Below are 12,134 nucleotides of genomic sequence, written 5' to 3'. Positions count from 1 at the left end.
AAAGGCTGTAAAATATCATAGAAAATGCCTTTTTAAAATGTCGCCAACATAATAAAGACAATGTGGTCTTGTAGTTAGGGGTGTTGACTTAGAATCTGAAGGTTTTGGGTTTGAATCCCTGGCATGCCCAAATGTTGTGCCCTTGGGAAATACACATTGCACATATTTCCTCACTTGACCCAGAGGAAAATGAGTGCCAAGCTTCGGTTACGGCGCCCTCTATGATGGGCGGTAAAGCCGGGGGTGTTTAAGAGAGTCAGATCTCGATTACTTTAAAGACCCTATCGCACCTATCGAAAATAGTAAGGGTCCTTCCCGGTGTGAGTTGATCAAACCGTACAGTCTGGTTCCCGGGTTGATATCTTTAAAAGGTTCTATTCCCCTAACATGTCAATCATTCAAAAAATGTGGCAAATGACAGTAGAAGAAGAACTCTATTGCGTGACTAAACAAGACATAGGTATGGAATGAAACTATTCACTACAACAAAATGACTATCTTAGGTTTTACATAATTCAAGTTGGGCTAATTTTGAGTATCATTATTTTTTCTAATGAGAAAACAATCTTTTATATATTTGCCTATTCTAACACTGTATGAGCTGTTGCATCTAAATACATAGTCAAATCTATCCGTGGCATTCAGGGTCTGAAGTACTTGAGAGAGGTGATAACTCATCGCGTAGAACATCATATTAAGTGCATTCCATAATGAAGTGAAACTCATCTTCAATTCCATATGGACAGAATGGGCAAAACCTTTGGTCGAGAGCTACATTAAAGTATCTACCTGTTTTCTATATTCTATGGCTACTTATTCTTAACTGTGTTATCGCTTTACGGATTTCAACCTACTAGATAAGCAAGTAAACTAAATGTCGTACGTACCCCAGTTATGATAGCTGTGTTAGCGGGAAGAAAGAGTAGCAAGCAGAAGCTCCACATCATGGCAAGCCTTCTCCTCTCCGACATGAGTCGAAGAACACCTGCCACCGCACTGCTCACCGGTGTTCTGAAATGCTAGAAATCGAACACTAAGTTCGCGCAGGCGCAATAGAACACGTGCTTACGTTCTGAGCCTGCGGCGCGCCCGGTTGTAGCGGGCAAAAGTAAATATACAGCATAATTGCAATATTGTGTCAGCTTAATTTCACCATTTAAACTAACTTGTTGCAGAGTCCTGGGTGTGAGTGATCGAAATAAAATACTGTTAACTGTGTATTAAGTATAAACTATTGCTATAAGGTTCAATGGAAAATTCCAACCTCTTACAAGAATCTTTACTGAAATACGTCATCCTTTCCTAACTTGGCCCGTTTAAGAAATATTTCCGATATTTAAGGATAAAAACCGGTGTACTAGTTCCTACATACCTATGTCTCAACAAAAATCACGTGCAACGCACAGGATTTTAATGCAACGTTGACCACCACACGTAAATAAGCTAACCTTCGGCGTATTAACATTGTTCTACACTAGCCGCGCGGCATACGCAGCGAGGGAAAGGTCTTAAACGTGCAATACACAAAGGACTGGCTGAAACATGTTTATTATGTGAAGTATCGGGTAAGCAATCACTCAGCTGATTGTAAGCAGGTCATACGGTCAAGGGTTAAAGGTGCCTAGCGACCCAGACGACGCTACGTGTTTTGGTTGCAGTTTGACATGATTATTGGTGAATAAAACATAACCTCAACAACTTCGCGTCAGAATGAATCCCTTTACTATCTATCAATGGGAATGTAGTAAAAGTACATGTTTTTATGAGACTATTGGTTACTGGTAAGGGGAAATCCCCGCGCCCTCTCCGATTGACATTGCAACTCTCCTTACTGCTTTTCGCGGGGCGGCAAAATTCGTAAACCCGGAAGTGTCTGTAGGGGATGGAGAGGCTTTGCTTCCTCCGGGGGAAAACCCGCCGGTCCGACGGCTGCCAACACGGCAGGGTCATCAACGTCGACTCCCCAACATGCAGGAAGTTGGGGATTCCCCTCGGGAGCCGCCTGTGCCGAGTCCACTATGATAAGGCCAGGCGGCGAGCCCCGGCAACACGGTGCTGCTGCCCGATACCACCTACGGGCAGCCATTCATCCACCATGATAGGGTGCCCCAAGCGGCTACTTTCAGTTTTCCAGGCTATGGGGGCCGGGGAGTTACCATCAGCCCAGATATGTTCGTCGTGCAACAGCACTGCCGACAAATCAGCACGTATTACATCTCACCCTGAGTACGCCCCCCCCACGAAGAGACGCAGGGTAAGTGATGTTTGACAACACAGCACATACACAAACCAGTCTGTCAGATGATAACACATGTAGATATTCAGATGCTTTTATTTCCTCTGGCCGCAATTTCAATTAATGACAGATAACCTCAATAATTTTCTTACAAGAATCATTTGATGTTTGTTCTCATGTTTGCTTTCTTGTAACTTTTTTTAGATTTAAAAACAAAACAACCAATACAGCCAATAATAAAGTTGTTTTGGCTTTACAAAGTTGTTTTACTGATATTATTGTATTATAGTAAATACTAAAAGAATACCTGTCTTTACATGTCTTTGATCTATTCTATAATGTTGCTCTTTAATAATTATACATAAAGGTTAAACAATGTCCTCAACAAAATACAGGGCAGAAAAGTACTTGTCAATACATCACTGTAGAATGAAGAGAAAGAGAATTACAGTTTAATAAACGAGACTAAGGGCATGCATAAAGATACACATAATGAAAGTATCCTGCATAAAAGTCAATTCACATATGACAGCTGCCAGGAAATGCCATGAGACATAGAGATTTACAAGGCTTACATTACTTGCATTCTTTGGAACTACCAAACATTATTCTTGCCTTTGGTACTGTGTCAGATGTGTCATGTGATATCACATTCACAAGACTATAACTATTATTATTTCCAGGTCAGAGACTTGTCTTCAGAGATGGCTTGTGTGCCTGCTGGGGCACAGGAGCTGCCATCAGAGTGTGCTGCTACTCTCCCCTCCTCACCTTCAGCTACCCTCTCCTCATCTTCAGCTATCCCCTCCTCATCTTCAGCTATCCCCTCCTCATCTTCTGCTATCCCCTCCTCATCTTCTGCTATCCCCTCCTCGTCTTCTGCTATCCCCTCCTCGTCTTCTGCTATCCCCTCATCTTCTGCTATCCCCTCCTCATCTTCTGCTATCCCCTCCTCATTTTCAGCTATCCCCTCCTCATCTTCAGCTATCCCCTCCCCATCTTCAGCTATCCCTTCCCCATCTTCAGCTATCCCCTCCTCATCTTTAGCTACACCCTCCCCATCTTCAGCTATCCCCTCCTCATCTTTAGCTATCCCCTCCCCATCTTCAGCTATCCACCCCTCATCTTCAGCTATCCCCTCCTCATCTTCAGCTATCCCCCCCTCATCTTCAGCTATCCCCTCCTCATCTTCAGCTATCCCCTCCTCATCTTCTGCTATCCCCTCCTCATCTTCAGCTATCCCCTCCTCATCTTCAGCTATCCCCCCCTCATCTTCAGCTATCCCCTCCTCATCTTCGGCTACTCCCTCCCCATCTGCGGCCGTCAAGCTTCTGCTTCAGAGGCTCACAGATGCTGGGCCCAGCATACAGCCATGGGAGAGTGAGTTACTTCTACCCCTGGTGAGGAGGCAGCTTGCTGCCTCACCTGATGGGAATACCATCACTTGCAAGACAGGAGGACAGGTATGTAATACAAAACATAACAAGGAAAATTAATGACTTAATGAATCTTAGTACTTAATGATCATTCATGTAGGACAAGCAAATAGAATATACTTTTTGAGAGGAACATAGCAGGGAATAGAAACATTAAGGTTTCAGTAGATCTATTTTGACAAAGCATGAAAACAAAAAGAAATTTTGATTGCACACTCCAGCATGTACATGTACATTCATGTTACAATCAAATGATACAATCACACGTTTATTATACAACAAATAAAGCTGTTTTTTTGGACAGTCAGGTGGGTGAACCATTATATACACCAATGATGTCATCTATTTATCAAATTTCAGCCCATCACCCTTGTGAAAATCACCAAGGCGAGAAAAAAAACAACGGAGGCCAGTGCAACTACCAACAGGAGGAGAAGAGGTGAGCTGCGGGTTGCACGTGTCACCGCCAGTGGGAATGAAGAGCATGCACAGCTGGTGAACGACCTACAGGCTGTGTCGAGGGATGAGCTGATGACCACCCTCCGAGACCTCAAGCTGGACACCATAAGAATCCCATCTGGTCATCTGCTGTCAGCCACCATAGATCTGGGTCTGACCTGGGGGCAGACAAGGCATCTGAAAAGGTTTGTCTCAAATATCATTTCATACCTGCATTACAACATCTACATGAAAAATATGCTTTGTTGCAAGAGACTAAGTTGGAAAAATCCCACACATCCTGACAGTTATGATCTGATCAACTCAAGGATAACATTTTCCCAGCTGTCTCATCCCACAGCAGACCCAATACAAATTTATGGGTGCTACTCTAGGATGTGAGATGCTACAAACAATGTTGTCAGGTATAGGATTTATTACACTCCTATGTACCCAATATGCAGCAACCTTGTGTGTCTAAATGTATAGGTATTCATCCGAGTACATTTTTGCTATGCAGATGGCTGAGTGGATATCAAATTGTTACTGAGAGCGAGAGGAGCTCCAGGAGAGTAGCTGCGGGTATGCTGGAGAAGCAGCAGGTGGAGGCTGAAGTGATCCCCCTGGTAGTGAAGGGGAAGGGGGACGATAAAGTTGTTGAGCTCAGGCCTTGTGCCAAGGTCAACAACCTGCCGCTCTCAGTGCATGACAGCATAGAGAGAATAGCCAGAGAAGGGTGAGTAAAGGAGATCAATTAGCACATATCTTATGGTTGTCTTATACAACCAACTTCAAACATCATAAAATAGATCACAATTTGTGTTGTATCATGTTGAACATCATCATGACAGCAAGTTTTAAAATCTAATGACAGTTTCATTACTATACATGTACCAGTGACTAATATTGAATGATAAACATAAAAGAAGACCTAGATATGCAAGTCCTCACCTGATCCATGAAGCATGAATCTGTGACATATTGACAACTAAGAAAACCAACTCACAATGTTCAAGGTAGCAAGTGAAATAAATCTAGCAATTTTTTGTCAAATTATTTCTAACACAGACTATTCTGTTGTCGATAGGGATCTCACATGGTATGAGGGAAGGATTGATCAAAACGAGATCTGGCTGAAGGTACTGGGGGATCACGGAGGGAACCTATTCAAAATGGGATACCAAATCCTTAACCAGCCCCAACCCAACTCTAGGACAACCGTCTTCCTTGCCTTCAATGGCAAGGACAGCAGAGAGAACCTGGCTGCTGCCACCAGGGATCTCTGCCTTGAAGTAGGGGAGCTGGCTGGATCGGCATGGACGTAAGTTTTGACATCATAAGTCTCATATTCATTATTTGTTTGAACCTTTGTTTACTCTTGATAAGCTCAAATCGGCATGCAGGCCGCTTTTCATTGACGTCATGAGGGAAGAGGTAAGGGTCAGATACAATATAACAGAGATACACAGTCATTTAACTTGAGGTTGATATATTGCATGGACAACAACATGATAACATAGTTATACCAGGTCCTATGAAAGTTGAGGATTTCTACCTTGATTTTCAGCTCCCCCGATGGCAGTGTCAAGAAGTTGAGGATCTTTGTCGCTGGAGACTACGCCATCCTCTCAGTGTGGTATGGCCTATCTGGAGCGTGCGGTAAGAGTACATTTTTGTAAACATCAGTAATCAGAAAGTGAAAATATATTTAGAGATCTGGTATCTGGTAAAATTTTGCACAGTATACATTATAAGATTGCAAAAATTTGTTAATTCATGCATCAAACAGACGAGTGACCATAATGTATATTCAATTTCTATCCTGAAATATTTCTTCTTGAAAAATATGAGAAAAAACACTGTGGTATTGAATAGTAATTACTGCAAATGGCAATTATAAGTATTAACTGTAAATGCTGAAATGTCCGCAGTGGTTTTATGTTTGCGGTTATTGCGGCAACAGTTTAACTGCAAACTTAAAAGCACCACGAACATTGTTGTCCAATACTGTAGCAATATGTAACTATAGCGCCGCCGAAAACACTCCATTTTGGTCTTAGACCGAAATAAAAACCGTTCAAACTTAGATGCATTTACAGTATTACATTTGACATTCTTAATTTGTGTATGTATCTTATTCCAAATTACACCTAGTCATCTTGTTGTTACTAGAATTGTGAATGGTCTCCATAAATTGTAGTTCTAAAACCTATTTTACCTATCCTCACTTGTCCCATACAGGCACTCATCCATGTCTGTGGTGCAAAGTGCGCAGGGTAGATATGCAGAAGTCTGCAGATCAAGATGTACAGGCACCAGATAAACGCACCCTCACATCAATGACTTCCGATTATGAGTCATTCCAAAGAGAAGGAGGTGACATTAGGAAGGCTAAGCTGCATGGCAATGTGATTGCCCCACACATGCTGGCCATCCCAATCGATCAGGTATTGTTTTCTCATTATACGTTTCAATGTTTAACACTTACTGACAAGTTACAGTGTAGCTTCTCCTAAATGTTATCTGGTAGGGCATAAACATAACATACTTTGATACCAGTAGGCTAGGGGTACAGGTCTCCCTAGAGATCGTACCTGAAAAACTACATATCGCGATGATACAAATCAATCACACAATGCCCGTGCCCAGACAATGTTTTTGCCATTGGCAAGTGCTAAATTTTCATCTTTGTTGTAGAAAAGTCATAATATCAAGAAAAATATATATGTGAGATTAAGTTTAGTCAAGCATAGCACTGGTCAGATCAATGTTCCAGATGCTTATACCTGTACTGAAAATATCTACAGTACCAGTTCCAAGCACTGGTATGCAGCTCTATCATCTGGAGACGCTAAACTGACACTTATTCCTTATTTTCATCTTAGGTATGCATCCCTGCTCTGCACATCTCCCTGGGCCTTTTCCATAAGTTCTTCCGCCTGTTGGAGCACGACTTGCGCGATCTGGATATCGTGATGGGCACCTACCTCTCAAGAGCCTTCCTTGATGACCCCGATGTAGACAGCGGAGAGACCCTGCTCGACCCAGACCTTCACACCCTAGCCAAGTACATCGAGTCTGTGGAGGAGGCCAGCCACCTGGAAAGAGAGAGGGATGAAGTGTGGGAGGAGATGTTAGAGATGGAAAATCTGTTGGGCTGGGCTTTCTTGCAGGGTCAAGACGACACGCTCCATGTCCTTTCCTTACAGCTTAAGTACCAAAAGCTGGAAAAGCAAAAGGAAGAACTGGTAAGATTCAATGAATTAATTAATCAATAATTGGGGTATTACTATACCGGATGGAAAATACAATCTCATTGTGTCATAAAGTATTGACATGGCATCTAAATCTGTTCATTTTGACTGTACCTACAGTGGTGGGGGGAGGGTGAAACAATGTAAACAACAGAGTTAATGTTATCATGAACTCAAAATAACATTACTGTCTTATATCAATTACCTAATAGCATGTGAAATCTTTTTCTGTATGCACAGAGGTGTTAGACGTATCATATAAACATTATATTACTATGTATAATATTGTTCAGGCATATCATCTCTCACAAATGGGAGGTTATATCGGTTGTCAATACTAGAGTTAAGACAATCTATCAATTTAATGCAATTTCTGCTGCAGACATCGAAGGCTGAAGAAGTGAGAAAGAAGGGTGAACTGAAGCTGTCCACTGGGCCGTTAGGCAGCCTGCTCGACCCAGTCCTAAAGGAATTCAATGTAAGGCGTCAGTCTTACCACTCACAGGCGTTCGTCGGAAACCACGTTAACACTATGCTGAAGGTAACAATAACTTTTCTATACGCATGTACTTAAAGCCTTGTTTGGAATCCCAATGACTGAGTGTGTAGGTAGGGGCAGGCTACTAAGGTTTTACATCATCAATTGTCATTCTTACCTTAGCAAATTGTTTTGCTTATGATAAACTATTGGCTTTTATATGTCATATATTTGTAAAAAAGAGCAAAAACAAGCTGCTATCTCATTTCACTCATGATAACATACCTTACTGCTCCTTGTAGGAAGCCCCTATCAAAAGGTTAACGTCCATCGCAACGAGCAAGGCACAGCAACTTGTAGAACAGCAGGACATGCCCCTTGCTGTCTTCACAAGGGCCAGAGCTTTGCAGGACAGGTACGAGAGACTGTTCACCTTGTTTGCTGAATGCCACTCCAAGTACTCCCACGCCAAACCTGTTAGTGATGAGGACATCTCTTCACTAGGTAAGGAATGCTCTATTTGAAAAGCTGGTACATCATGTACATGTACAACAGTACAAGTAATTACATCTTAGATTTTCCCCAGTTTTAAACGACAAGTCACTTTTATCCAACAATTCATTTTTGAATGGACATAATATGTTAAATGACCAACCATCCATCCATCCATGCATCCATCCATCCATCTGTCGAATGATATTGTTACAGAGGATATTTCAGGAAATAATAAATTATTCTATATAGCCAAATCACACAGACTTGAATTAACAAAGTTATTACTCCTTTTTTACAGACCGCAGCATAAAAGACTTAATGTCTTTCTATCGTACATCGTTCCCCCAAGGCACTGTGCCAATCAAGATGCACCTCCTAGAGGTGCATGCAGTACCCTGGATGCAGCGTCGTGGATTCGGGCTAGGATTCTTTGGCGAGCAAGGGATTGAAACCACACATGCCCAGTTCAATAATATTCAAAGGGCCACAGGGGGTATTCGGGACGAGACAAAACGTCTGAAAGTGACCCTAGAACGCCATCTCCTGAAGATGTGCCCTACACGTGTAGGAGGGATCCCAGCTCCCAATCCCAGGAAATCTACTAACTAACGCGTGTAGGGCACATCTTCAGGAGATTCATATCTAATCTCAGTATCGTTAAGTCATATTTCACCCTTCCTGCCTTATCAACTGGTCTCCCAACTTTAATGTACAAATACATAGTAATTTGGTTGTTATATATTCCAGAATTTACAAGAAGTAAAGCACAAGACCTATATGATGCTTTCTGACTACATGTATATGGATTTTTCAAAAAGCTCACTGACTGATATTAAGATATGAATATGGTAAGCAGAGCTAAATTCTAAAATAAATATAGAGTAACAAATACAGCACATGTCTTGCCTCTAATCTAATGCTGTACAAATTATCCTGTACATAGTTAAATAGAACTGAGTCAGCTTACCGATGTTATTCATTTGGCAGAGACTGCCATTCTTTGATAGGGCTGTTTATACATATATATAATAGAAGCTTTTTGAAGTGTACAGACTAAATGGCCATGTGTATGAATTTGTAGTAATTAGGCTTAATCCAATGACGGCGAAGAAAGACAAAGTTGGCAGATTTGTGCGATTTGCTCCATGCATGTGTGTATATAAAGCAACTTGGGGACATTGTTTGATCAAGACAAATGAAAATGTGCACTCTTGTTCTTATTTCAGTCTTTAAAAGTAGTGTTTCCGAGTGTTGTGCTGTGTGCCTGTAAAGGGGCAGTTAAATATACCAGCCATATACAGAATTGCAAATACAGATGCCCGGGCCTGAAGTTGTTCACTTGAAAAATGGGAAAAATCCTAGTGTTCATATATTGGGGAAACAATGCCATGGTTGTTTGCATTTTCTTGGCTTCAGTAAAGACTGTGTACTACAGTTAACAATGAAGAATGTCTATTAAATGAAACAGCGGCATGAGAATCTTGATTTTGTGTCTTAGCAATCTCCTTGGTCTTAGAAACTGTAAATTTTCCCATTTTGCATGTAGGTGGCTTCGCACAAATTTCAATGTTTTGAAAGTGGGTTGACAACAGAAGATCACAGTGCAGCATTTGATAAAAGTAAACATGATGTAACTGTAACATTAACAGAATGGCGAAATCCATATGGGGAGGGGGGCGATTTATATAAAAATCAATTATCTTTTGGTTTCGTTGAAATCTTGTCAAAGCTCAGCGTATTATTAGGGGAAAGTGAACGATGGGAGCGCAGGAGACAGTAAGCTAAGCTCCGAAAATAATTTCATCAGGTTGGTAGAATATAGGATGTAGAGGTTTTTTTTACAACAACCAGGTAATCTTACCTGCTGACGTTTCGGTATCTGTCAGACACCTTCTTCAGAGCTTCTGACTGGAGTGCTGCTTCTCACCGCTATAAGTAGCCGATGTAGGTGGCGCTTTTGCGGTGAGAACACTGTCCCAAGGAGGCGGTCTGGATAAGGAAGACAGCACCGGTGATGAACCGAGACGAGGGGGCATACAAAGTCAGCCGTATTTGGGACAGTGTTCTCACCGCAAAAGCGCCACCTACATCGGCTACTTATAGCGGTGAGAAGCAGCACTCCAGTCAGAAGCTCTGAAGAAGGTGTCTGACAGATACCGAAACGTCAGCAGGTAAGATTACCTGGTTGTTGTAAAAAGAACCTCTATATCCAGTAAGCTAAGCTGTGTACAACTTTACTGTATACAGCAGTGTTCAAGGCTATCTTAACATTAGAGAGATGTTTGTAAGAACATCTGTCTGATAAACTGTAAACGAATGGCACTTGACAGTTAGTAGTGAGTTACGACTACCTTTAGCTAGTTAACACCTATATTTAAGCAATGTAAGGGAAGTAAGATGGTATCAAAATTCAGGTCGAATATGTGTGCTCTACAAACTAGTTGAAGAAATTGGCCATGGATTTATTGACTCCCTCACAGTTACAGGGTGTCCCAATTGAGTTATGGTGGTTGACTTAAATTTGAAATATCCCTGTTATGCCACAAATGCTTGATGCATTGGTGAGATAGTAATTTGTGGCAATGTATGGCTAGACAAAAAAAAAAAACATAGCATGATACAATAACAAAACTATATGTCAGGTTGCTGTACATACCGGTACCAGTGGAAATATAGATTTCAGTGGCAAAATGAGAACATCAAGAAGTTATGATATTACAAGAAAAATGTACCCTGCAGTATATACATTGTAGCTAAAGTAGAGCTATTCTTATCTTATCCTAGACTATAGATATAGTACACTTTGGGTAGACTCAGAAGATGGCGTGATTTCGGAGCGATGTTGGATGCTCGGCAATCTGCCCAGGCTTATGTAATAATGAACTACCGTACGTGATAGTTCTGGCTTGCATAATTGTGTTGACTGTACATTTTAGAGTGGCAAAATGTGTTATTTTTCCTCCCTAGTAATTAGTACTAGTTATCGAAGTTTATCAGCTATGGACCTTCATGTCGAAAAAGAAGAAGACTTTTCTCTCCGAATGTACACGAAAAAATAAGACACGATGACGTCAATGCCGTGGCAAAATGTCATCTAGCCGATATGCCCCTCAACTGAGAAAAACACTTGCAAGAAAAGGAAAAAAATCACAGGCACACTTCACAACTATTCGTCTAGCTGCTACATTACATTTGGACTCACAAAAAACTGCACAAAGCCTTTCAAATATCAATATACCTTACCTGCGTCGGGAGTTCAATGCCGGAGACAATCATCCACTCTCGTACGGGAAACAAGGAGATTTTGACGGAGAAATTGCACGTTTTTCAGCCTTTTTTGACAGTTGCACGTTTCTTTCCTTCGTTGCCATCTTGCATCTGAAATTTCAAGCGCCTTTGACCCGGATATGCATGTCGCGTGCGGGGTCAAAGGTAGCAAGCGCTATTGTGAAACCGCCTGGTTCCCGGGAACCGTGCGCGGCGCGGGTCTGGCACGGGGGCTCTGTTCTAGGCGCTTAGTGCGCATGTGCAAACTAAGTGCCTACACCATAACACCGGTGTGCTGGTGAATTCCATCTCCGTCGACCTTTCTCTCCCCACGGCGTGCATTATAAAGTGCCAGGACCACAAAGCAAACACTCCTACAGGCAGAGTATAACGTCATACCACTTAACAACCCGCGGCCTGTGATGCGTTCCCACATAATGGACGACCAAATCATCTCATTCAGAGTAACGTCCCCTCTGGTTCAGTCTAACTACTTCCTTCACACAAATTGCTTATGAATTTGGGAATCA

The 12,134-nt window shown here is 41.9% G+C and overlaps 2 protein-coding genes and 1 long non-coding RNA gene across 3 annotated transcripts; 1 reads left to right on the top strand and 2 right to left on the bottom strand.

The window, feature by feature from the left end:
• Positions 1-2,909: 2,909 nt before the first annotated feature.
• Positions 2,910-3,361, bottom strand: LOC136425503 (prothymosin alpha-like). Its single transcript, XM_066414422.1, has 2 exons — positions 3,355-3,361; positions 2,910-3,283 (listed from the first exon to the last, which is right to left on the bottom strand). The coding sequence occupies exons 1-2, from the start codon at positions 3,359-3,361 to the stop codon at positions 2,910-2,912; spliced, it is 381 nt and encodes a 126-aa protein (XP_066270519.1).
• A 92-nt stretch (positions 3,362-3,453) lies between these two features.
• Positions 3,454-11,891, bottom strand: LOC136421721 (uncharacterized). Its single transcript, XR_010753492.1, has 5 exons — positions 11,581-11,891; positions 8,128-8,316; positions 7,098-7,208; positions 5,666-5,757; positions 3,454-4,289 (listed from the first exon to the last, which is right to left on the bottom strand). It is a non-coding gene; the product is annotated as an uncharacterized lncRNA (long non-coding RNA).
• On the top strand, positions 6,974-9,660 carry LOC136421717 (uncharacterized). The gene is made up of 4 exons (XM_066409221.1): positions 6,974-7,358; positions 7,747-7,905; positions 8,145-8,346; positions 8,636-9,660. Exons 1-4 carry the CDS (start codon positions 7,086-7,088, stop codon positions 8,944-8,946), a joined length of 945 nt encoding a protein of 314 aa, XP_066265318.1. The 5' UTR covers positions 6,974-7,085; the 3' UTR covers positions 8,947-9,660.
• Positions 11,892-12,134: the final 243 nt, after the last annotated feature.

This window comes from Branchiostoma lanceolatum, chromosome 1 (assembly GCF_035083965.1).
Source record: "Branchiostoma lanceolatum isolate klBraLanc5 chromosome 1, klBraLanc5.hap2, whole genome shotgun sequence".
Lineage (NCBI taxonomy): Eukaryota > Metazoa > Chordata > Leptocardii > Amphioxiformes > Branchiostomatidae > Branchiostoma > Branchiostoma lanceolatum.
This window is presented reverse-complemented; position numbering and strand designations above follow the sequence as displayed.

Bases quoted from the DNA above. Each gene is read 5' to 3' on its own strand.
- LOC136421717 (XM_066409221.1), top strand. From the start codon at position 7,086: ATGGGCACCTACCTCTCAAGAGCCTTCCTTGATGACCCCGATGTAGAC. The intron at 7,359-7,746 runs GTAAGATTCAAT...TTTCTGCTGCAG, and splicing joins AAAAGCAAAAGGAAGAACTG to ACATCGAAGGCTGAAGAAGT. The intron at 7,906-8,144 runs GTAACAATAACT...TGCTCCTTGTAG, and splicing joins ACGTTAACACTATGCTGAAG to GAAGCCCCTATCAAAAGGTT.